Consider the following 27,813-nt stretch of genomic DNA (forward strand, 5'->3'; position numbering starts at 1 on the left):
GATTTCTCATATCTGTACCATGCTGCTCTCTGTGGTAGCGTAGCCAGGCTCGCAGAACCAAAATGCAAGCGACAGACCAGATCAAACCAGCGGCATTCCAATCATTCTGTTTGAATCACGATCCACATCTCAGCATTGATCGTCGACGTTGCATCACAAGTGTTTTCTTTCCTAAAAATTTCAGCAATCGACGCGGTACTCCGAGGTCGTTCAGTTGCACGAGAGGACACGGATCCATCGAACAAGGAATGTACAGTGCTATTAATTTGTAATAACAAGGGAGGAAAATAAGCTGGTGTGGAACAATTCGGCACAATTTCTTAACGACATTAAGCTCAAACTCAGAACAAGTCATCATAAGACACAGTAGGAAGCACCAGTAGGAAGCACGGCTCACTGGACCATGGCATCAGAGCTCCCGGCCGCGAGAATGTCGAGGAGCGAGTTCTGGGGCTCCATCTCCTCATGCCACAGCGGCAGCTTGTCGCCGGGATGGAAGCTCCTCTTCACGCCCTCCTCATTTATCTGAGCAATACTCTCAAATCAGTACGGCCAAGCAAAACAGACAAGATTTTTCAACAAAAAAAGACGGGACATAAGAAACATCTAGGCACAGTTTGGTGTCAGCCTATCCCACATTATAGTGTCAGCAGAAATCTTTTACCGATCTCTTTTTAAGAAACACATCACACGAGATCAAGTCAAATATTGGTTTTCCTTTTGAGTTATGATGACCGGTTTGGTTTCTAAAGCAATCACAAGAGACACCATGCCAGGTTGTATCATCTTTATGTTGTAGAAATAAAGTCCATTCAAATCAGCAGGTTCAAGTTTCTATGATGTTGTGTGTTTCTGAACCAAAAGAAACCAAGCATGGAATTTGTATGAAAAGAACACTTACAGTAACAGTGCGAACAACCCCTCCACTAGCACCATCACGTGCAATGGCAAGGGAAACCACCTTCACCACAAATTTCTGTTGAGATAAAGGATAAGAAGACCATGTTAGGAGATGCGCTGCAGAAAAGATCGCCAAATACTCTCTAGTTCCTCAGAAGAAACCAAATGATGTACCTCAGCTTCTTCCTGGGTCATCCCCTCTTTCCATTCATGATCCATCAATCCATACAGATAGCTGGAACCAGATCCTGAAAAAGGTCAGGGATAACATAGAAGTATAAGAACCAGCACCTGGTATAGCGTAAAGCCGTACACTAAAGCTGGATTAGCAAAATTGTGTGCTCAGTGTTTCTCAGCACTCAGCAGAGCCAGGTTGCAGTCAACCAGGATAAGTGTGATTAACAGAGTGCACAAGGTTTGTTGCAAACGAGTACTCTACTCAAGGGTGTCAAGTCAAATATAGTCAAGGAATGATGCACTTCTACAGTTCTATTGTTGAACCTTAGCTCCAATTGCGAATGGTTGCCTCAGAATTGTTCCACCAAGAGGGACTGAGTAAATTTGGCCTCCCTCGTACTTATCCCATCCACCAACTATCATACCCGCTTGCAACATGCTCTGGACAGTGATAACAAATATCAGAAAGGACATGCTGTGTATCAAAGAAGGTGAGCATTCTTGTGATGGCTACAAAAGACATACCTTGTTCTGATAGGCCAGCAACCTAACCAAGTTGGATGCGACTTTCACGGTAGCTGGTTGCCCAAGCTGAATTCTGTACAAGGAGGATAGATTTAACATCAGCTAACTTGCAAATCAAACACTCAACTGACTGCAATCATATTGACAATTGAAATTTAAGGTCTATTTAATTTATACAGTGCCATCCTTCTATGATTTAGAAGCAAAAAACTGTGTTCTGCACAGAGTACTTACGTGTGTTGGTGGAGAAAATAGCGCACATAATCTGAAATAACTTGTGTATCAGCGGCCTGCAAGATAATGAGAGGCATGCTACATGTGAGACATAGATCTTATGAACAGAAAATGGGATATATGACTACCAAAAATTAAAGCGGCCGATGAAAACTTATGAGTCATAAGTTATGACAGTGTTATAACTGAAGAGTTCGACTCTCCCAGAAGACAAGCAATGATAAGGCAACTACAAAATGGCACGGAAAAGCTAAATACAAAATCTTGGCTTGTTAGCTTTTGTTTGTTTTGTTTATTGTCAACACCAGCAATTAAACATACCCTACTCATTGAATTAGAGAATAATTAAGAAATGAATGTAAGATTAACTTATGACTTTATGAGTTTACATCGGTTGCTCAAACAACTTAATGTCACAATAACACGTGATAACAACATGAGAATGTGACCAATCTTGAACATAAATAGGAACACTTACAGATCCATAACGGCAGACATAGACATTATCAGTGAGCTGACTAATCTTGTCCGAAGCACGGTTTGCCACATATTCCTGCGGATTAAGACCAGGGAACAACACATATTACGTTAAGGAAATAAATCCAGAGAGCAAAACTGATCAATGCTAGCTTTCATTCAATTCAAGCATAAGCATTAAGACTTTGCACCAGTAAGGGAGGCATGCTGTCCAGTAGCTCAACAAGAACATGCTCAGCAATTCACAGTGATACAAGGTTCCGAATGGAGAAAACACGGCACAGAACCCCTCAAACAAAAGGAGGCACGCACATACTCTAGTTCTCACGGCCCCAATAACAACTATCCTAGAAAACCCCCGGTTTGTTTGCACAGCAAAGCCAGGCTTGTCCATGGAATTTGGTATTCCACATTATACGCAACAGCACTTGGAGTTGGCGGTCTCGTTTGCTGAACTAGACATGGGGTCGAACTCCTAAACCTAAGAAGCACATCTTCCCTCCAATATTACATTAATAATGATTTCCCCTGATCTCGCAACTAGATTATACCAGGGAAAAAATACTGAATTAGGAGAGGCGTGACACAAAACATCGTCAGGCATGTTGTCTAGTAGCTCAATAAGAACATACTAAGCAATTGATTTGTTTGCTTGGGTCCAGACTTGATTTTCTTCCCAGGAGTGACAACTTGCTTGTCAGTCTTTTTGAAGTTCCCCTTTTCTTTACCCATTGACCTTTTTCTTGAAACTAGTGGTCTTGTTAACCATCAACACTTGATGCTCCTTTTTGATTTCTACCTTCGCGGCCTTTAGCATTTCGAAGAGCTCGGGAATAGTATTTTCCATCCCTTGCATATTATAGTTCATCACGAAGCTTTTATAACTTGGTGTCAGTGATTGAAGAACTCTGTCAATGACACAATCATTTAGAAGATTAACTCCCAATTGTGTCAATTGATTATGGTACCCAGACATTTTGAGTATGTGTTCACTAACAGAACTGTTCTCCTCCATCTTTCAGCTATAGAACTTGTTGGAGACTTCATATCCCTCAACTCGGGCATTTGCTTGAAATATTAACTTCAACTCCTGGAACATCTCATATGCTCCATGACGTTTAAAACGTCTTTGAAGTCCCGATTCTAAGCCGTAAAGCATGGCACACCAAACTAACGAGTAGTCATCAACACGCGACTGCCAGGCATTCACAATTTCTGCAATTGCTGGGGCAGATGGTACACCTAGTGGTGCTTCCAGGACGTAATTCTTGTGTGCAACAATAAGGATAATCCTCAAGTTACGGACCCAGTCTTTGTAGTTGCTACCATCATCTTTCAACTTAGCTTTCTCTAGGAACACTTTAAAAATTCAAGGGAACAATAGCACGGGCCATTGATCTACAACAACATAGATATGCAAAAAACTATCAGGACTAAGTTTATGATAAATTAAAGTTTAATTAATCATATTACTAAAGAACTCCCACTTAAATAGACATCCATCTAGTCATCTAAATGATCACGTGATCCATATCAACTAAACCATGTCCGATCATCACGTGAGATGGAGTAGTTTTCAATGGTGAACATCTCTATATTGATCATATCTACTATATGATTCACGTTTCACCTTTCGGTCTTAGTGTTTCGAGGCCATATCTATATATGCTAGGATCTTCAAGTTTAACCCGAGTATTCTGCACGTGCAAAACTGGCTTGCACCCATTGTATGTGAACGTAGAGCTTATCACACGTGATCATCACGTGGTGGCTCGGCACGACGAACTGTAGCAACGGTGCATACTCAGGGAGAACACGTGTACCTTGAAATTTAGTGAGGGATCATCTTATAATGCTACCGTCGTACTAAGCAAAATAAGATGCATAAAAGATAAACATCACATGCAATCAAAATAAGTGACATGATATGGCCATCATCATCTTGTGCCTTTGATCTCCATCTCCAAAGCACTGTCATGATCTCCATCGTCACCGGCTTGACACCCCGATCTCCATCGTAGCATCGTTGTCATCTCGCCAACTATTGCTACTACGACTATCGCTTCCGCTTAGTGATAAAGTAAAGCAATTACATGGCGATTGCATTTCATACAATAAAGCGACAACCATATGGCTCCTGCCAGTTGCCGATAACTTGTTACAAAACATGATCATCTCATACAACAATTTATATCACATCATGTCTTGACTCTTGACCATATCACATCACAACATGCCCTGCAAAAACACAAGTATTATGTGGTTGCTACGGGCTGCTAGCATGAACCCACTAGTAGAAAAAGGGTCAAATGTGAATCACATTAGTGCCGGTTCCAACGGCTAGCCGGCCGCTCTCATTAGTACCGGTTCATGGCGAACCTTTAGCACTGCTTCGTGCCACGGACCGGTACTAAAGTGAGTAGTGGGAGGATGTTGTCAGTCTGGGGCCCCTCCAGCACCTTTAGTACCGGTTTGTGTTACGAACCGGTACTAAAGGTCGTCCTACACAAACCCTTCGTCCACCCGAGCTCGCTCTGTTCTTTCCCTTTCCTCTCTCCTCCTCCGTTCTTCCCCTCTTCCTCGAGCTCATCACACATTTTGCCCAAAATTTGTCAAGCTTTGAAGGCCCCCGTCCATTCAAATGATCACAAAGGTTAGCAACTTTGTCCGTTCATCTCTCATTGCTAGATTAGCTCTTGCAATGCTTTGTATAGTGATTATTTTGTGAGTTTAGTAACTTGGGAGGAATTATATGTGCTAGTATTTGATTTATATGCAATTTGAGGTCAAAAATAACACTTAGTTTGCATATGTAGGTGTGGTTTACTTAGTGCCTTCTAAATCTCCGTCGTAACTACCGTCGATCGCCCGCACCGTCCCGTCGCCGGCACCACCTTGTGGTGAGGCTCTTGTTCATGAATGTTTTATATTACCAAATTGATGTTTGTGTGATTTGGATATATAGTTACTCGTATAATTATCTTACTCGTACGTTGTTTGTTATACATAGTGCCATGGTTTTGATATCCGTCCCTGCCAGCCCTCGTCCTTGTGATGATTCAGATGTGGTATATTCTCTTTTAAAACAAGTTGTTGCATTTCGTGTTTATGACAAATTATGCCCATCAATTTGACATGGATATTTTTATCTAGGAGGTATGTGAACCAGAAATTCCAACCGACCCTATTATCGAGAGGTTAAATTTAGTTGAAAGAGAAAATGAGTATTTGAAAGAAAAATTGAAAAGAACTGAGGGGGAGAAGATGGAATTGGAGTTGCATGTTGCCAATGTCGTCGCTGATCACAAGATCAAGATGGAGAAAATTTGCTTGAAGATTAGAAAGATTAGAAAATATGCCATTGATAGTGAGGCTTGGTATCCTTATGCTGTTGGATCAATTGTTACCTTAGTTGCAATCTTGATCGCATTTGTTGTTGCATTTAAATACTTTAGCTAGAGAGTTATTTGTTTGTTGCATTTAAGTGTTTATGAACTATATATATATATGTGTGTATGAACTTTATGTATGAACTTGTATTAATTTTGTCTTTTCGATGTTGTGTAATGAAGACGAGCCGACAATGGATGCATGATGACCGATGCTCTCCCGAGTTCATTAATGGCGTGCATACTTTTCTGCTTGCCGCTAAGGCAAACAAGCGGGCGGATGGTTTTATGCCTTGTCGATGTGCTGGCTGTAAGAATGGTCACAATTACTCAACGTCAAGAACCATTCACGTCCACCTATTTGAGTCTGGTTTCATGCCCCACTATAATGTTTGGACCAAGCACGGAGAAAGAGGGGTTATGATGGAAGACAATGAAGAAGAAGAGGACGACGACAGCTATCCTGCCCATGGGTTCCCTGAATATGATGATACAACAATGGGGGAAGAAGCTGAGCCGGCAATGCAGGAAGAAGCTGAAGAAGATGCATCAGATGAGCCCGCTGATGATCTAGGTCGGGCCATTGCCGATGCAAAGAGAAACTGCGCAAGTGATTTGGAGAAGAAGAAGTTGCAACGCATGTTAGAGGATCACAAAAAATTGTTGTACCCGAATTGCGAAGCTGACAAAAAAAATTTGGGCACCACACTGGAATTGCTGCAATGGAAGGCAGAGAATGGTGTATCTGACAAGGGATTTGGAAAGTTGCTGGTAATGATAAAGAATATGCTTCCAAAGAACAACGAATTGCCCGAGAGTAGGTATGAAACAAAGAAGGTTGTCTGCCCTCTAGGGTTAGAGGTGCAGAAGATACATGCAGGCCCTAATGACTGCATCCTCTACCGCGGTGAGTACGAGGATTTGAACGCTTGCCCGGTATGCGGTGCATTGCGTTATAAGATCAGTCACGATGACCCTGGTGATGTCGAGGGCGAGCGTCCCAGGAAGAAGATTCCTGCCAAGGTGATGTGGTATGCTCCTATAATACCACGGTTGAAACGTTTGTTCCAAAACAAAGAGTATGCAAAGGCGATGTGATGGCACGGAGAAGACCGTAAGAAAGACGAAAAGTTGAGAATACCCGCTGACGGGTCACAGTGGAGAAAAATCGAGAGAAAGTACAGGGAGGAGTTTGCAGGTGACCCAAGAAACGTATGGTTTGGTCTAAGCGCAGATGGCATTAATCCTTTTGGGCAGCAGAGCGGCAACCATAGCACGTGGCATGTGACTCTATGTTTGTATAACCTTCCTCCTTGGTTGTTCATGAAGCGGAAGTTCATTATGATGCCAGTGCTCATCCAAGGCCCTAAGCAACCCGGCAACGATATTGATGTGTACCTAATGCCATTAGTTGAAGAACTATTACAGCTGTGGAATGGAAAAGGTGTACGTGCGTGGGATGAGCACAAATAGGAAGAATTTGACCTAAAGGCGTTGCTGTTCGTGACCATCAATGATTGGCCTGCTCCCAGTAACCTTTCAGGACAGAAAAACAAGGGATACCATGGATGCATGCACTGTTTGGATGATACCGACAGTATATATTTGGATAGTTGTAGTAAGAATGTGTACCTGGGAGATCGTCGATTTCTTCCGAGCAGGCATCCTGTAAGAAAGAAAGGAAAGCATTTCAAAGGTGAGGCGGATCATCGGACGAAGCCTCACCACCGTACTGGTGCTGATGTACATGATACGGTCAAGGATTTGAAGGTAATCTTTGGAAAGGGTCCTGGCGGACAACCTGTTCCGAAGCACGCTGACAGATGCGCACCCATGTGGAAGAAGAAATCTATATTTTGGGACCTGCCATATTGGAAAGACCTAGAGGTCCGCTCCGCAATCGACGTGATGCACGTGACGAAGAATCTTTGCGTGACCCTGCTTGGCTTCTTGGGCGTGTATGGGAAGACAAAAGATACACCAGAGGCACGGGAGGACCGGCAACATATGCACGGAAAAGATGGCATACATCAAGGTCAGGCCAGCTACGCTCTTACCAAAGAAGAGAAGGAAATCTTCTTTGAATGCCTGCTCAGTATGAAGGTACCGTCTGGCTTCTCGTCGAATATAAAGGGAATAATAAATATGGTAGATAAAAAGTTCCAGAACCTAAAGTCTCATGACTGCCACGTGATTATGACGCAACTGCTTCCGGTTGCATTGAGGAGGCTTCTACCGGAAAACGTTTGATTAGCCATTGTGAAGCTATGTGCATTCCTCAATGCAATCTCTCATAAGGTAATCGATCCAGAAATCATACCAAGGTTACAGAATGATTTGGTGCAATGTCTTGTCAGTTTCGAGTTGGTGTTCCCACCATCCTTCTTCAACATCATGACGCACGTCCTAGTTCACCTTTGCGAAGAGATTAACATTTTGGGTCCTGTATTTCTACACAATATGTTCCCCTTTGAGAGGTTCATGGGAGTCTTGAAGAAATTTTTTTCATATGCGTGCTAGGCCAGAAGGAAGCATCTCAAAGGGCCATGAAAATGAGGAGGTCATTGAGTTTAGTATTGACTTTATTCCTTATCTTAAGCCGATTGGTGTTCCTGAATCATGGCATAAGGGCAGACTGGATGGAAAAGGCACGCTAGGAGGGGATCAAATAATATGTATGGACGGGCATTCTCTCATTGAAGCACACTACACAGTTCTACAGAATTCCGCCTTGGTGGCTCCGTATATGGAGGAATACAAGAATTTTCTACACTCCAAACACCCAGAGCAGTCCGACGACTGGATTACACGTGAACAAACAAGGACTTTCGCCGGTTGGTTCCAGAAACGTGCCATGCATGATGGTGATATTGAAGATGACCTGTACTCGCTGTCCCAGTTACCATCTTCAAATATAATGACTTTCAAAAGGTACGAGATAAATGGGAATACATTTTACACGATCGCCCAAGATAAGAAGAGCACCAACCAACACAGTGGTGTCCTCTTTGATGCAACAACCAAGACGGGAAAGGAAACATATTATGGTTACATAGAGGATATATGGGAACTTAACTATGGAGGTGGTTTGAAGATCCCTTTGTTTCGGTGCAAATGGGTCAATATGACATGAGGTGGGGTAACGGAAGACCCGCAGTACGGAATGAAAACAGTGGATCTCAACAATCTTGCATATGCAGACGAACCATTCGTCCTAGCCAATGATGTGGCGCAGGTTTTTTATGTGAAAGACATGTCTACCAGGCCGAGAAAAAGAAAAGATAAGGAAGCGAATGGATCATACGATGAGCCAAAGCGCCACATAGTTCTTTCAGGGAAAAGAAACATCGTCGGAGTGGATGACAAGATAGACATGTCAGAAGATTATGAAAAGTTTGATGAAATTGCTCCATTCAAAGTGAATATTGACTCGAGCATCCAGTTAAATGATGAAGATTGTCCATGGCTACGGCGCAAAGGGACACACGCGAAGAAAAACATTCACACCCAAAGATCTGGGACGTGATCGGCTTCACTATCATCACTTTCTTCTGTGTTTCACACCCAGGAGGGAATCTCTGTAATAGTTAGGGTAGTTATGTGTTTTGGCATTTGAAACGCAAAGAAATTTTATGTGCAAACAAATTCTTTCATGCATTTACTGATTTTTCCAGCTAAATGACCCTGAAATTGAAAAGCATTTCAAATGAACTCAGAAAAGGTCGAAAGTTGGCATGGTATCATAATTTCACCCACATAGCATGTGCAAAAAAGTAGAGAGGGTTACCGCAAAAAATGGATGCACTTCGTGTACAAAATGGACAATCTCTTTCGAAGTATCAGGGTTTCGGACAAAAACTCATATGTTACAAAGGCATTTCATTTTTTAAATAAACTAAGCATTACCAAATACAATATAATGATAAAACACACTAATATTAAACATAAGAAAAAAGAATCGCTGAAAAATCTATTTTCAAAGTTAAGTTATTCACAAAATAGTGATTCACACAAATTTTAAATAATTCAAAATTTAAACTATTCAAATTTGAAAACTGCTGTCACTAATGGAAAGTTTGTAACTTTTTGTACCTAAAGCAAAAATATTCACAAAGAAACTCTAAATAAAGCAAAAAACAACTCAAAAATAAATAAAACAAAAAATAAATAAAGCAAAAAAAATAAGAAAATAAAAATGAGAAAATAAAAAAGCCCGCCTACTGGGCCAGAGCGGCCTGCATACGACTAGAAACCCAACGTGTTGTTGGGCCAGGATGCAGCCCGCAAAGGCCCAGTAGGCCCATAGGGTAACAGAGAACAAGTAGGCCCAGTAGGCCTGCTTTGGAGAGGAGCTCGAGAGAGCTACGGCACTGGGGCTTATAAACCAGTGCGGACGCCCCTCAGCTAGCGAGGTGGGACTAAACTTGCCGCACCGAACCTGCGCCAGCACACACCTTTAGTACCGAGTCATGGCACCAACCGGTACTAAAGGGGGGGGGGGGTCTTTAGTACCGGTTGTAGCCACCACCCGGTACTAAAGGGGGGCGCTTCCCGCCGCTTGGCCTGGCCAAAACAGACCTTTAGTACCGGTTGGTGGCTCCAACCGGTACTAAAGGGCTGTTCTATATAAGCAACACTTAAAAAAATAAGTTTCTCATCTCTCCCTCTGCTTCTTTCTCCTCTGCCCCGTAGACGCCGCCCCTCGCCGCCGCCCCCGTCGCCGTCTGTCACCGTCCCCGTCACCATCGCCGCCCCGGTCGTCCCCGTCCCCGTCGTCCCCGTCGTGCGCCCCGCCCTGTCGCGCCCCGCCCCGCCCTGTCGTCCCGTCGTCCCTGCCCGGCCCGTCCCCGTCCCGGTTGTCGTCGCCCCGTCCCCATCATCCTCGTCACCGCCCGTCTCCGTCCCCGTCGCCGCCCCCTGTTGCCGCGCCTCGTCGGTGAGCTCCTGCCCCGGCCGCCATGTCCACACACACACACACACACACACACAAACACACACACACACACACAAACACACACACACACATTAGGTTTTTTAGTTATAAATTGTAGTTATAGAAATTTTTCTGTTTTTTAGTTATAGAAATATTAGAAATGTTATAAATTTTTTCTGTTTTTTAGTTATAGAAATATTTATATAAATGTTAGCAATTTTTCTGTTTCTTAGTTATAGAAATATTAGAAATGTAATAGAAATGTTAGTTATATATATATAGAAATGTTAGAGATTTTAGAATTAATTTTAGTTAGATGAATTATATTAATGTCAAATTGTTAGAATTTGCATATAGAATTTTAGTTATCACAATCCAGTCATTTAAAAAATGTTACTTTTTGCGGACATATAGTATTTGTTCTCCATGATGCCCGGCCCGCATCCTCGCCGTCGACCTGTTCGCGCCGATGTCTGGCTGACCCATGCCCGAGATTGGGCTCCGCCAGGCTGGCACTGGGATGTGCTACCTGGAGGGGCGCGCCGCTTGGTGAGGAACCCGGCCTCGGGTCCCGTCGTCGACCTTGATCTCCTTTGGTGGTGTTCGCGTGGGCCACATTCGGTGTAGAGGGAGCCGGCCCCGCCGGTTGGTGCGTCGTCGTGTCAGGGAGGAGGACGAGCACGTCCATTGCTACATGGCTGCTATGGACATCAGGTTCTCCAATACTTGGCAGGTTCTTTGGGCATATGACCGGAGATATGACCCTGTGATGGTTTCTTTTCTTTGGGTGTCCACCGCCCGCGCCCCAGGAACCGCGAGTTGCCTAGATTCTTCTGTAGTATTCGGTCTTTGTTAGGTACCTAGCCAGTGATGTATTCGATATATAATATTCAAGATGATGTATTCGAGATTATATATTAATCGAGATGATGCATATTATGTACTATATGATTTAGTTTTTCCTTATTGATTGCATCCATGCATTGTAATTTGAATACTAAATTGTTTTATATTTCTTCTGTATTAGTTAAGTAAAAGCTATGGCGGGCAATACCGGCAGGGAGAGAGAAGAGGAATTGTTCGAGATCATACGCAGCCCTTGCATGCTAGATGATCTGAATGAAGCAGATGACGGCTCCCAATATCTGAACAATACCGGAGAGGATGCTGATAAGATATTCGATCTCGACGATTGAGCTGATGAAGTCATGAACTATGATTATAATTATGATGACGCAGACAATGTTTATGATGACACAGACAATAATGTTGATCTTGAAATAAAAAAGAGTACCGGCGAGGTATATTTATATAAGCAGGCATCTGGTGATCATCACATGTTTTTTTATTTGAAGATATATTAACGAATCGATCTTTCTTCTTTCAGCCCTCCGGATCGAGCAAATCTGCTTCTACAGACAACAGGACAAAGCGAGGCCCGGGCAAAAAGTTGAAGGAGGGTCTAAAGTACAACATCGACTCCATCAGAGCTAGTGGTGAACCCCTCACGCCTAAGGACATTGCGAACAAGTGGACTCGTCAGTGTGGAGTTCTTGTGAAGGACCAACTCCCAATCTCCATTCAAGAATGGAAGAGCCAAAAACTAAACGTCCAGATGTTACTTGGGTCGAGGACAGAGCAAAAAAACCCTTTGGGAATCTCTGACTAGGGCTGGAAAAAAAGCTCGAAGCTCGCGAGCTAAACAAGTAGCTCGTGACTCGGCTCGAATCGACTCGAACTCGAAGAATAATGAGTCGAGCCAAGCTTTAGTTTAAGATCGTTTATAGACCAAGTTAAATGAGCCAATCTCACGAGTACTCGTGTAACTTGTTAGGCTCGATACAATAGACCAGCCACTCCCAAAACAAAGAAAGATCAACCACTAAACAGCCTACGTCCCAGGCGCAAAACCCAAGGCTGAGCAGTTGAAGGCCTAGCCTCCTAGGAGACTCGTGCGTTACAAGAAAATTACAATTGTTTAGTGATATATATGTTTAATATATACTTAATCATTTTTATCGTATTTGAGGGCTTTATGTCTATATCTTAAACGAGCTTAACAAGCTAAACGAGCCAGCTCGCGAGTTATACGAGTCGAGCCAATCTTGGGTTTGAGCTCGTTATAGTAACGAGTCGAGTCGAGCTAGCTCGTTAACGGAACGAGCTCTAGCGAGTCGAGCCGAGCTGGCTCGACTCGGCTCGAATTCCTGCCCTATCTCTGATGGAAAATTTCACCCTAGCAGATTATTTCACTGATGCAGATGTGCAGAATGTCAAGGCCGCTGCTCTTAAGAAGATGGCAATTGCATTCAACACCCACAAGAAAACTGTATGGGCCAACTACCTCGCTGCAGAAAGGAAGACTCCAGAATTCAAGGGAACACTGGAGAAGCAAAGAGAACACTGGGCCGCTTTCATGAAATTCAAGGAATCGGAATTATCTAAGGAACGGTCGAGAAAAAACAAGGCCAATGCCGCAAAAAGGACGGAGTTCCATAGGCTGGGTCCAGGTGGCTACGCGGTGGGAATGCCTAAGTGGGATAAGTCTGACCAAGAGATGGACGATGCAGGGGTCACTCCGGCTACTAGGAGCTGGCCCCCCAGGTGCAGAACTTGGTTCTATGCGCATGGGGGGCGTTCAACCCGAAGACAGGCCTGGTTTCGAAGAAGGCAAGTCTAAAAGGAGCTGAACAAAAGATACTTGACGCAATAGAAGATGCTCGAAAGGGGATGTTCACGTCCAACAGAGAGAACGACGAGCTTACGCGCACCCTGTGAAATCCTGAACACCCAGGAAGAACACGAGGCAAGGGCGTTATTCCCTGGTATGAGGGCTTTTCGTGATGGAACGACGACTACAGGACCCATGCAAGAAAGAAGATGGAGGAGGAGAAGAAGAGGAAGCTGGAGGAGGCGCAGAGGAAGCAGGACGCAGAACGCCTTCAAGGCCTAGAAGCAAGGCACGTGGACTTGGCACTCAAATTCCAGCAGCAGCAGTAGATTGAGTCACTTAGCCAGTAAAGGGGGTCTCAGTAGCGGCAGCAGCAAGTGGATGATCGTCCAGCATTGGATAGCACCGTCCCATCCATGCCGAGAAGCAGCGTTGGTTCCGCCCTGGGCGACACACTGCTGGATACATACCCTGTGGATGACATCATAGAGAACACTAACGGTGAGCTACACTCCAAAATGAAGAACATATCCATGAAGGTGGCAGACGTTGTTGCTTTTACAATTACCAGTGGGCTATGCTCGTGTCTTGGTTGATGAAGTGGTGGACCCATATTCAAGGCTAGCACTTGACATTCCTGGAGGTGACCACGAGCGCACACTGGGAGAGGCCATTCATCGTATCATCCTATGGAGAAAGGATTGCATCATCTTTCGAAGTCCACTGACACCGCGTCTGCCGACTCCTCCTCGAAGTCCGCCACTGAGTCATGTGTGAGCCGACTCCTCCTCAAAGTCCGCCACCTCGTCCAAGTCCACGAACGCGCGAGGCCACTCCTCCTGTTTCAAGTCCGGCACAGTGTCAGGCCACTCCTCCTGTTTCAAGTCCGACACTGTGTCAGGCCACACCTCATGCTTCAAGTCCGGCACAGCGTCAGGCCACTCCTCCTGCTCCAACTCAGCCACGTCAGCCGTCTCCACCGTCTCAGCAATCACATAAGAGACACGCCACAACTATGGTGCGTAGCGGTACGAGTCAAGGTAGTACAGGAAGTACAGGTGAAGACAAGCGATATAAATATGGTCCAAGCCTCGCTCCTCTTCCTCAGTGGCCTTACGACATGACGGAGGAGCAAAACACAGCCATAGTGCGGGCCCAAGTGGACTCCCATTTTGGACTGAAACCGGCACCGCCGCCAAGAGAGAAAGTGCCTGAGAAAGTTATTGACCACTTTATTCATATGGAAAGAAAACTAGCTCCCAAGCCAGTTGACTCAGACTATGAGCGCCAAATCAGAAAGCTACATCAAGCACGACTACAGAAGGAAGCGAGCTCGAGCTCGAGCCAACAAGCAGCTGTCAAAAAATGCGGGAAAACCGTTCCCCAGCTGGGAGAACAGGTAGTGCAATCGATCCCCCCGCTTGCTGTGCCAACAACACATGAGAGTACGCGGGCCCAATATTATTGTGGGCAAACCGTTAATGTTCCCCAGCTTGGCGACGTGGTAATAACCGAGGAGCATATAATGCAGGCTGAAATGCTCAATATCACTATTGGACAACTCTTCGAAATCGAGCCCATGTCTCCTCTTAGAGAGGAGGAAATAAAACGGAAATATGTCCGGGGCCAACCTTTGGTCGAGCCAGACAAGGTCAAGAACCTCCCAACGAGAATGTATGAATTGCATCAATTCTACATGAACATTAACAAGATTTCCAATCGAGTGTCCCTCATGGTGAATGTCAAGGAGGAGCATTACTTCCATGAGAAAGCTCTATCCATTGAGTATTAAGAACTATTTCAGTTATACAATCAAGACGCACTCGACAAATCTATCGTCAGTTGCTATTGTCTGTAAGTCATTTCTTTCTGTAATTTAAGTCTCAAGCTAGCTGTAGTGATCATTTTGATCAATCATTACATGTAATTATCCTCACTATATTCTTTTCTGTGGTATTATATGCAGGATGAAGATGTATGAAATGAAAAAATCTGGATGCTATGGCATTGGGTTCATTAACCCAAATACCATTAATGAGTACACATGGAATTCTTCAAGTTGTCGAGTAAGTTTAGAGGAAAGCATGCTGGAGTTCTTCAAGCGTCTCAATATCAATGAAGATATACTACTTCCCTACAACTTCCTATGAGTCACACTGTCTTGTACTACAAATTCTGTTTTTGCTTACTAGCTAGCTAGATGTTAATAATTAAGTGTATAGGGTTTACGGTAGTTGATTAGTGTTATGCACATGCCCGCTTAATTAAGACATGCAAACATGTGCGCATGCAGTTTCCACTGGATCTTGTTAGACATTAAAGTTGACGAAGGAAAAGTTGAAGTACTGGACTCACTACTTAAAAAAGAAAGTGAGTACACCATCTTGAAGGGGATAGTCAACAGGTAATTTCATCATTATTAACTATATCTCGGCCTATTTAGTTTGTCATTTCCTGATATGAACTATTTAATAACCCCTTTATTAATTTTCTTTGCCGGCGGGCAGCGCCTGGGCAAAGTTCATCTAGGTGACTCCAGGCAAATGGGCAAAAAAGCTGTTTTGGTATCGATCAAAGGTAAGTAATTAAGTAGTACTAGCTACCTAGCTAGCTACCATCTCTTTAATTCTTGTTTCAATACCATTAATTAATTATCATGCTTGATTAATCATTATCTGATTCAATTCCCTTCTTGTAAAGGCCCTGAAGCAGGCGCCGGGAAATGATCTGTGTGCATACTATGTGTGCGAGAACATTCGCATGATGGCGTCCGAAAGGAGCAGATCTCAAAGACAGGACTGGGTACATTTGTCAGAACACTATTCGCACCATTATCGATATCTAGTCACACAACTAATACACATGCATATTGATCTCCTTCTTAACAATTCAGAGAGGTGCGGGAGCAGCTCCTACCAACGGACCGCATACTAGCACTTCAAGAGGAAATAGCAGGATTTTTGCTCGACCAGGTCATAGATCCCAAAGGAGAATACTATTACCCGCTACCGCCCCCATGAACCACTTGTCATCGTGCTCCGAAGGCACAAAGGCAAGATGTAGGATAAATTGTATATATATATATATACATGTGTATGTGTGAATAATTAATGGTGTTGGTTGTGAGACATTCGATGATATATATATATATATATATATATATATATATATATATATATGCGGTTCTACGAGAAAATCTATTTATATATATGAATAACGTGTACAATATGTAGTATCGTAAAATACCAGCAAACAAAAAGGAATTAAATGGAAAACACAAAATTAATGGAAAATAAGAAATAAAACCAACCCCCCCAAACATTTAGTACCGGTTGGTGTTACCAACCGGTACTAATGGTCTACCAGCACCCGGGCCTGGCTCGTGCTACGTGGTGGCACTTTAGCGCCGGTTCGTGCTGAACCGGTAGTAAATGGGAGGGGGCCTTTAGTCTCCACTCTTTAGTGCTGGTTGTGTAACCGGCACTAAAGGCCCTTACAAACCGGCGCTAAAGCCTGGTTCTACACTAGTGACCGTACATACCTACAGCACAAAAACCACAACCATGATTTATCAAGTTTGCTGCTTTAACCTTCGCAAGGACCGGTCGCAGTCAAATTCAATTCAACTAAAGTTGGAGAAACAGACACCCGCCAGCCACCTTTATACAAAACTAGTTGCATGTCAGTCGGTGAACCGGTCTCATGAACTTGGTCATGTAAGGTTAGTCCAGGTCGCTTCATCCAACAATACCGCTGAATCAAAATAAGACATTGGTGGTAAGAAGTATGACGATCACCGCCCACAACTCTTTGTGTTCTACTCGTGCATATCATCTACGCATAAACCTGGCTCTAATACCACTGTTGGGAAACGTAGCATGCAATTTCAAAAAAAATGCGACGATCACGCAAGATCTATCTAGGAGATGCATAGCAATGAGAGGGGGAGAGTGTGTCCACGTACACTCATAGATCGAAAGAAGAAGCGTTAACTTAACGCGCTTGATGTAGTCGAACATCTTCTCGAGTCAACCGATCAAGTAGCGAATGTACGACACCTCCAAGTTCTGCACACATTCAGCTCGTTGACGTCCCTCGACCTCTTGATCCAGCAGAGTGTCGATGGAGTCGATGAGTTCCGTCAACACGACGGCATGATGACGGTGTTGGTGAAGTAATCCGTGCAGGGCTTCGCCTAAGCACTAGGATGATATGACCGGAGGAGTAAACTGTGGAGGGGGCACTGCACACGGCTAAGAGAACAATTGTTGTCCTTTGGGGTGCCCCTTGCCCCCGTATATAAAGGAGAGGGGAGGAGGCGGCCGGCCTAGAGGGGGCGCGCCAAGGAGGGAGTCCTACTAGGATTGCCAGTCCTAGTAGGATTCCCCCTTCCTTTCCGGAGAAGGGGGGAAGGGGAAAGAGGTGGAGGAGAAGGAAAGGGGGGCGCGCTCCCCACCCCTAGTCCAAATCGGTTTGGGCTTGGGGGGCGCGCGCCTCCACCTGGCTGCCGGCCTCGTCTCTCCAGTAGGGCCCATGAAGGTCCAATAGTCCCCCGGGGGGTTTCTGTAACCCCTCGGTACTCCCGTAAAATACCTGAACCACTCGAAACCATTCCGATGTCCGAATACTACCTTCCAATATATGAATCTTTACCTCTCGACCATTTTGAGACTCCTTGTCATGTTCGTGATCTCATCCGGGACTCCGAACAACCTTCGGTCACCAAAACACATAACTCATATAATACCTATCGTCATCGAACGTTAAGTGTGCGGACCCTACGGGTTCGACAACTATGTAGACATGACCGAGACCCCTCTCTGGTCAATAACCAATAGCGGAACCTGGATGCTCATATTGGTTCCTACATATTCTACGAAGATCTTTATCGGTCGAACCGCAATGTCAATATAGTTATTCCCTTAGTCATCGGTATGTTAGTTGCCCGAGATTCGATCGTCAGTATCATCATACCTAGTTCAATCTCGTTACCGGCAGGTTTCTTTACTCGTTTCGTAGTGCAACATCTCGTAACTAACTCATTAGTCACATTGCTTGCAAGGCTTCATATGATGTGCATTACCGAGAGGGCCCAGAGATACCTCTTCGATACTCGGAGTGACAAATCCTAATCTCGATCTATGCCAACCCAACAAACACCTTCAGAGATACCTGTAGAGCATCTTTATAATCACCCCGTTATGTTGTGACGTTTGATAGCACATAAGGCATTCCTCCGGTGTCCGGGAGTTGCATAATCTCATAGACCGAGGAATATATATATGACACGAAGAAAGCAGTAGCAATAAAACTGAACGATCATTATGCCAAGCTAATGGATGGGTCTTGTCCATCACAGCATTCCACTAATGATGTGATCTCGTTATCAAATAACAACTCATGTCCATGGCTAGGAAACTTAACCATCTTTGATCAACGAGCTAGTCTAGTAGAGGCATATTAGGGACACGTTGTTTTGTCTATGTATTCACACATGTATCAAATTTTCGGTTAATACAGTTCTAACACGAATAATAAACATTTATCATGAATAAGGAAATATTAAATAACAACTTTATTATTGCCTCTAGGGCATATTTCCTTCAAATTCTTCCCAATAGGGGAGATTGGTTGGCATCATGACATCCCAAAGAATGGTGTCGGCTTGAATGAGATACTTCAGTCCCGTCGCAGTGGTCGACAGAGTCTAGGTAATTCATATAACAAAAATAACATGTGTTCATTTTATTTATCCTCATTGTGCTTACTTTTCCTAATTCCCAATATTGTCCTTTTATTATCTCTCATTTTTGTAGGTTCGTATACAAATAGTCAATTATGCGTCTCCGTTAGAGACTACTATTGCTACAAGTTTCAAATGCATCATGTTGTATTTAACACCATTATACATGGTAAACGACTATTCCAACAATATGTGGTTGATATGTACATCAAGGTTGAAACCTCAAGACTGGACTATATAAAAAAACACCAGAAACAAATATGTGCTGATCTATACCAAGGCGTTGTTGATAGCCTTCAAGCTAGGGACTACTGTGCGGATGCAGTGGGCAAATGGACTATTGGTCCTTCATCATTTATTGGGGGGAGAAGAGATAGGAGACGAAGATACCTTAATGTCATGGCCTTAGTTCAAAAGTATGGGAAGCCAGACATGTTTTAACCATGACTTGCAACCCTAATTGGGATGAAATAACTAGTGAGCTAGAGCCAGGACAAACTCCACAGGATCGTCCAGATCTCATTGTAATAGTATTTCAAGCAAAGTTGGAAGACCTCAAGGGACAACTTTTTAAAGGCGCATTCTTGGTAAGGTGTAAGCATATGTATATGTCGTTGAGTTCCAGAAAAGAGTTCTACCACATGCTCATTTCCTCCTAATCATGGAGGGGAGGTACAAGCTAACATGCCCAGAGCAATATGATTGTCTCATATCTGCGGAATTGCCAGATAAATCCAAGTACCCTGAGTTGTACAAAATGATCGTCAAGCACATGATGCATGGCCCGTGTGGAGTCCTAAACCCCAAGAACGTGTACATGCAGACAGGTAGTTGCAAGAACTACTATCCATGAATGTTTGATGCATCAATCCTTTAGGGAAAGGACTCATATCCCATATATAGGAGGCGAGATGATGGATGTCGTGCAAAGGTACGTGGCCAAGAGTTAGACAATAGGTGGGTTGTTCCATACAATCCTTACCTACTAAGAAGGTATAATTGCCACATAATGTTGAGTTTTGCTCAAGCATAAAAGCTGTAAAGTACCTCTTTAAATACATATATAAGGGCCATGATCGAACATTTGTTTCTATCGACGAGGTGGATAGTGATGGGAACATTGATGAGATAAAGCAATACAGAGATTCTAGGTGGGTTACGCCACCAGAAGCATTATGTAGGATATATGGTTTTGACCTTAGTCGGATATTTCCATCTGTTAGACAACTCCAACTCCACCTCCTAATATGCACATGGTGTCATTTCAAGCGGGTGCAAATATGAATGATGTCCTCTCTAAGGGAGGAGCTTCGAAGACCATGCTAACTGAGTATTTGAGGCAAACAAGAAATATGAGTTGGCTCGAGGAATTTTATATAAGGTTTTCCCATCATATTTTGTTTGGATGTCAGGTGGAAAGTATTGTAAAAGGAGGGATGAACACACACAGATTGGGAGAATTGTGTCTGCACATCCAGCTGAAGGGGAGAGGTATTATCTTAGAGTGCTTACAAACCATGTCACAGGTGCTACATCCTTCGAAGAGCTTAGAACAGTGAATGGTATTGTTTCCCCAACATTTCATGAAGTTTCTGAAAGGAGGGGTCTTATCGAGCCAGATAATACTATCAATGAGTGTCTTAAGGGAGCTTAGGCTTATCAAATGCCATCTTCCCTTTGGCGGCTATTTGCCACTATATTGGTCTTTTGTGAGCCCAACAATGTGTGTGGCCTATGGGAGAAACACTCGGAAGCTATGACAGAAGATTATCGACTAACCCAAATGTTCCACCATGCAGTTGAGCAGATGGTGTTATTATGTATTAAAAAATATGCTTGAATCAATGTTCAAGGACATATCATCACTCCGTCTCCTAGAAATTGATGAGTTATATGATGCCTCAGATAATGAGGCTAGGGAGATCATAGAGGAGTCCACGATAGAGGTGGACCCAAAATACCTTGGCTTGTCATCTTTCCTAAACCCGGAACAAAGATATGCATACAAGAGATACTTGCGACCATCAATAGTGGCCAAGGAGGTGTGTTCTTTGTTGATGGACCCGGAGGCACGGGAAAGACTTGTCTGTACAAAGCACTACTTAAAATAGCTATTGCAATAGCAACATCAGGCGTTGTTGCATCCATCTTGCCTAGAGGGAGGACTGCACACTCAGGGTTTAAAATACCATTGAACACCAAAGACAATGCGGTATGTAGTTTCACCAAGCAAAGTGGGACAACTAAGCTTCTTATGAGTCCGTCTCTCATAATTTGGGACGAGGCCTCCATGACAAAGAGGCAAGCAATCGATTCCCTTGACAATAGCACGAGGGACATTATGGACCGACCTGACCTGTAGTTTGGTGGACAGCCAGTTGTGTTTGGGGGAAACTTCAGACAAGTGCTTCATGTTGTTCGTACTTGCCTGTAATATGAGGGCAAAGTGATACATGGTTTGCTGATTACCTTCTCCATGTCGGGAATGACACTGAAGATACCGTGGATGATGATTACATACGACTTCCAGATGAGATTTGTGTACTATACACCGGCGACGCCACTGATATTGATAAGCTTATTGAACGTGTTTTCTGGATGACCCTAGATGAAAACCTCTTGAATCCTAATTACATAAGATCCCGAGCAATTTTGTCGACTCGGAATGAGTACATTGACAAGATTAACATGAGTATTATTGAGAGATTTCCTGGGGAGGAGATGATATACTACAGTTTTGATCGCACAGATGATGATCCACACAACTAATATCCTGCAGAATTCTTGAATTCATTAACACCTAATGGGCTACCTCCCCATATCCTAAAGCTAAAAATTAATTGCCCTATTATATTGTTATGAAACATTGACCCAGCGAGTGGTTTGTGCAATGGGACGAGGATGATTGTCCGGGGATTCATGAGGAATGCAATCGATGTTGAGATTGTGTTGGGCCAGCATGCTGGTAAGAGGGTGTTCCTTCCTCGAATTCTCCTTTGCCCATCAGATGATGAGATGTTTTCGTTTAGGTTCAAGAGGAAGTAGTTTCCAGTTTGACTTAGCTTTGCTATAACCATTAACAAGGCACAAGGACAAACTATACCAAATGTTGGTGTATACCTCGTTGAACCGGTATTTCCACATGGGTAGCTCTGTTGCTCTTTCTAGAGCTACATCTAGAAGTAATATGAAGATTCTCTCTCTCTCTCCCGGATAAGAAAAAGGATGGCCAGTCCAACTTCATTGCAAATATTACAAAGAACATAGTCTACAAAGAAGTTCTCAACATGTAGCCCAAGGTATGAATCACTCAAGTACAATTAAAACTTATATCTATCTAACTAGGGTCATGTGGAGGATTTACAGAAAGACAACCTAGATACTTGCTTTAGTGTTCATGTTTTTTTTGTAAAACAAATTATGTGTGTTTGAATTGTTTTTTAGTTGTTGTCTTTGTTACTCCCTATGTTCAAAAATTCAGATGACGCCGACAACAGGTTTCTTTGTCATCAGTGCATTTTGTTTGCTTGGTAGCTCCACATCCAATTTGTAGGCCACAACCTAAAAATTTGTGTCCTTTCTTTTTGTTATCGGTGTTCTTTTTTCTTTGCAGAAACCTGGTTGATGTAAGAAAGGTACAAGTAGTCCAGTACTAATATTTTTGTATGTATAGATACATGTGCACACACCTATTCTTTATACATACTAGTAGAATGCTCATGCATTGCCACGAACTTCTGAAATAGTCACAGATAGAGACAATATATCATGGTCACAATTGCATAATAAATTAATAATTGAAGTCCACTTAACTTGTAATGTAAAGTGATAACAAAATAGCACATTAACAATGTATACAAATAAAGTGATGATCCAACTAAAAATCTATTACAAAGTATTGAGATCTACTTGATGCACTTAAGAAATTGTCTCACAATATCAGGCAAGTTGTCTTTACTTTCATTTGCACAATGTTTGAGCAAGTATAATAAAAATTGCGTCATCAACTAATAGATACACTACGACATTTTACTATCAATATTTTCTATTGTATGATATTTTTGTGTTCATGAGTATCAAACACAATATTTTCCAATTTGTGACAAGTGTTTACCGATCCGTTTGTATTGCCTCATGAAACTATTCTACGACATTCCATTTTGTAACAATGAGATCGAGCTACTTATGATCTCTGTTAAACTCTGGACTCTGTTCTCTAAGTTTCAGACGCTTTTCAAGTCCTCGTAACTAATTTATATATGGAAAATAGTAGGGGTTAAGGCAAACAAAACATATGTTAAGACGACCAAAAAACAATAGTAGTTACCGTAGTAGTAAGGTCACTCCATTCGATCCGAGAACCAAGTGAGTCCAATACTTGAATCTAACGTTTTTTGGCATTGTCTGACTGCCAGATAGCAATGAGTCTGAGGCATGTTAATTTAAATGAACAACCGTTGTAAATATCATAGAAGTCGTAGTCACAATTAGATATAAAAAATAATAAATCACTATACACATGGAATATTTAAAAATATACAATCATGATATGCATGGATAATGAGGCGATAATAACTATATCTTGTTGTAGATAAGTATTCACATGTTGTAAGAAGTGACGATATTTTGATGGGTCTATGTCTTTTTCTCTATCTTCTTTCATCTGGCCAGAAACGAACATGCTAATAATATGTACCTTTTCACCCGCCCTATGTCGTAGATGGTTGTGAGCTAGCATGCAATATATGTTAGCATTTATCACCTGCAATTCCATGTTTAGATTATATCTATGTTTTACCATATTATATACTCCCTCTGTTCCAAAATATAGTGCACCGGCGTATTTCGAGGTTCTACTTTGACAATAAATTTAACCAACGAGACTGACTGTAGCGGGAGAAAAAAAATATATAATTGAAAACTTCTTTTGAATACAAATTCACTGGTATAACTTTTGCTCCTGCCGTAGTCGGTCTCGTTGGTTAAATTTGTGGTCAAAGTTGAAGCGCGGGAACCGAGGACGCACTATATTTTGGAACGGAGGGAGTATCGTTTATATTATTAATTACAAACTTTATGCAATTGGTCTTACACCATCGTGTAAGGATATATCACCTTTATAAGGCATTCAAATCGTCATTTGATAATACCACATCTTCAATGTCCACGAACATGGTTTTCTTGGGGGTAGACATGATTGATTTGATGATCGTAATATCTCTAGGGGTACAAACACAGTCTGTCGGCATGATACAAAAATGAGCCAAAGTATAAAAATGAGACAATTGGTTAAATACAAAAGGCAATATGACGAAGGAAAGATCGATAATAACATTGAAAAGAATACCTTGTGCGATAACATGTAAATTGACATCCTTTTTTAGTTTTTTATGAGATATCATTGCGTCCACATCATTTTGAAAAACTCGGTGAACTTTCGCCCCCTTTCAGTGTCATCGCTTCGGAACCCTTGTTGATGCATTCTTATCTCCAAAATTCATATCTATGTCTCCTATATTGTGAAAAATAATAATATGTAAAAAATAAACATTTTGTATTATCATGTATAAGACACAGACAAAGAATGATTACCTATATACCTCCTGTTGTCGTGTTTCAGTCCAGACTATCATCGTTACATCAATGTGTATGTCGGAACCCATCACTTTTTATCTATGATGAAATATAAATGATATTTGCTACTGCATCATATAAACACATATAATATACTCCCTTCGTTCGGAATACTTGTCCTAGAAATGGATAAAATGGATGTATCTATAACTAAAATAACTCTAGATACAATCATTTCTAGGACAAGTATTTTTGGATGGAGGGAGTATAATAAAATTAAGAGTGAAACAAACAGAGCTGTTTTATTTTGTAAAAAAAGAAAAACCATTTTTGATATTATTACAAGAAAGATGTTGCATTTCTTTCGGAGCAAACAACCAACTATAATGCTCATATATAAATAATATGTCATCTGAAATTTCTTAAATCATTTTAATCTATTCATATTTTTTGAGAATTTTTACTTCCTTTATATAGGCTAAGGAAAATTGTCCGACAAAACATAAAAACATGTAAGCAATCCAACATAAACCAAGTATATTCGGTTTCTTTTCTCAAAATTTTGATTTTTTTGTGATACTCTGAATATATGTAATAAGTATAAAAAAATTTATTCATATGATCCAATGTATATACTTTAGTGTATTTTTCCTTCAAAGAGCAAACGTCAAAGGCCCAAATCAGCTAACCAGCACGGCCGACCAGCACCCAACCCAGCAGTATGACTCCAAGTTATAAAGAAAAAACAGTATTACTAAAAAACAACCAGCACCAGTCTCCCTCACTCTCTCCATTCCCGCACAGTCCTTAGAGCATCTCCAGCCGTTCGGCTCCCCAGGGCGCCAAAAAAGAGTGGCCTGGGGTCGAACCAGTGCTAGATTGGCCCCTAGGATTCGGTTTGCTCCCAGTCATAGGACCACGGTTGTTACGCGTTTGGCAATGTTTGTTTCATTTTTTTGCAAATTCGACGATTTTTTGCAGGAACTCAGCCAAACTTCATTGAAATTTGTACAAAAACGTAAAAACACGCCTAACTTAAAGAACAAACTAGCCTAGCTAGCCGCCGTCGCCGCCGCGCCGCAGTCGTCTACATGTCGAGAAGCCTGTAGAAGCGGGTGTAGTCGTCGCCATCGTCATCGTCGTCGTCGCGTGCCTCGCCTGCGACGCCCCTGCTGCAGCCCTGGCCGGGGTCGCCGACACGTGGCGGGGCACTTGACGGCCCGACCTCGCCCTCGTCATCGCTGTCTATGACGATGAGGCCACCCTCCTCGGCGCGGGGGTGGACCCGGAGATCCTTCCATGCCCGACGCTGGTGGCGCACCTGCTCGTGGGTGTAGTCCTCCTTCGCCCATTTGAGGGCAGCCTCGTCGTCGGGGGCCACCATGTCGACGTGCTCCGGCTTCATGGGGAGCAAGCCCGGCTAGGGCTTCGGCCGGACCAGGTGCAGGGAGCGCCTCGCCGGTGCCGTCGCAGGCGGTGAGGGCTCGTTGATGACGAGGGCGTTGCTGCGAGCGCAAAGCCCGAGAGTGGTCCCCTCCGGATCAGGCCTGACAGGGTGGAGGGCTAGCGAGCCAGAGCCCAACGATGAGGACGACACCGGCTCCATTCGCCGCAGCATCCAGGAACTGACGCGGTGGCGAGAGAAGGACGACCGTGCCGAGTACGCCAACCGCAGCATATTGCCGGTCTCGATGTGGTTGAGGACGACGTCGAGGGTGGGGTCGGGGACACCCCACCACTCGCGTCGTCCTTCGTTGTTGAAGCGGCCGCGTGGAATGATGCCGTTGACAGAGGCGAGCTGCTCCTCGCGGCGGCGCTGGTAGAACAACGTCCATAGTGTTTCGCTATCGGGCGCGTACCTCGGCTCATTGCGCTGCTCCTCCGGCATGGAGGAGCGGACGTGGGCGATCTCCGCTCGTCGTGCTGCCCCTTCGAGCACTGGCGGCACCAGGACACCGCCGGCGCTCAATATCCACGCCCCCGGCACGCGCATGTTGGGGGGCGCCGGGTACTCGGCCTCGTAAAGGAGGCGTGCCTCCGACTCTTGGAGGTGTCGGCGGCCAAAGCCGTTCGCCGCTGCACCGTCACCTGGGAACCTCCCGGCTATACTTTTTCTCGTCGGCGTGATGGGAGGGGGGGTGAGGTTGTGGCGCTCGCCGGCGGGGCAAAGGGTTTTGCGAGAGGAAGAGGGGGGAGGTTGTGGTTCTCACTGGCAGGGAGCGGGCGTCTTTTATAGCCGAAGCGGGGCGGCTGGGAGGCGGCATGCGGGAGGACGCATGGCAGGAGCGGGCGGGACGCGCGTCGATGGCGTCTTCACTGCATCACCCATGAGGCATCAATGGAGGCTGACCGGCGCAGCAGCGCGACAGCCTCGGCATTGATTCCCATGGGAATCAAGGTGATGAGGGCGACGAAGCAGCCGTCTCGCTGACTAGGCGGGCCCGCGGCTGTTTCGCGCCAAAAAACTCGCCCCGGTGCCCTCGTGCACCCCTCGGCGCGCCAGGTTCGGCCTGGGTCCGCCGGCACTGTTTTCGGCCCAAGCCGATGAAAAACGGGCTCCTGGGGTCGCGACTGGGCCGTTTTTTTGCCGCCGACGCGAAAAAATCGCCTGGGGACGCCGTGTTGGGGGCGCGGCTGGTGATGCTCTTAGATCTCACCCACTCTACTCCCTCCGCTCCCCTCCACAGCTGGCGACTTCATCTTCCACCGCTGCCCCCTCTCATCCCTTCCCCTCCACTCATCCGACGTTGATCAGGTGCACGCACAACCGGCTCCCTCGTCTCCCACGGCGGCGGTGGCGAAGTGCATGAACGCGGCGTGCGGCGCGCCCGCCCTGACGGCGGCGGGGTTGGGCAAGTGGAGGAAGGACTGGCTGTTGCGATCCGGCGGCTTCGCCGTGCTCTGTGACAAGTGCGGGCACGCCTCCCTCTTCCTACTACCACCTCCCTCCCTCCCTCACTATGCGCTTCCTCTGCGGGTGCGTGCGGGCTCTGTTCCGAATGGACTGGTTGGCTCGCTAGCTCGTCGGCTGGATGAATCGATTTGTCTCGATGCTCTGCCTACCTTTGCCCATGCCTTTTCCTCTCGAGGAGAAGATGTTTTGTTCCTTGTTGTGGTTGGGCAATCTGTGGATTTCCTTTTTGTCTTTCGCGTGTAGCAGTTTTTCAGAAAAGTGGAGTTGACTCGGCTG

General features: G+C 44.2%; 1 protein-coding gene across 1 annotated transcript; it reads right to left on the reverse strand.

The window, feature by feature from the left end:
- Nucleotides 1–282: 282 nt before the first annotated feature.
- On the reverse strand, nucleotides 283–26,028 carry LOC123084211 (proteasome subunit beta type-6-like). The gene is made up of 8 exons (XM_044505934.1): nucleotides 25,777–26,028; nucleotides 2,315–2,389; nucleotides 1,837–1,892; nucleotides 1,603–1,675; nucleotides 1,409–1,518; nucleotides 1,075–1,150; nucleotides 902–976; nucleotides 283–525 (listed from the first exon to the last, which is right to left on the reverse strand). Exons 1-8 carry the CDS (start codon nucleotides 26,026–26,028, stop codon nucleotides 394–396), a joined length of 849 nt encoding a protein of 282 aa, XP_044361869.1. The 3' UTR covers nucleotides 283–393.
- Between the last annotated feature and the right edge of the window lie 1,785 nt (nucleotides 26,029–27,813).

The sequence above is a fragment of the Triticum aestivum genome, chromosome 4A, assembly GCF_018294505.1.
Source record: "Triticum aestivum cultivar Chinese Spring chromosome 4A, IWGSC CS RefSeq v2.1, whole genome shotgun sequence".
Classification (NCBI taxonomy): Eukaryota; Viridiplantae; Streptophyta; class Magnoliopsida; order Poales; family Poaceae; genus Triticum; species Triticum aestivum.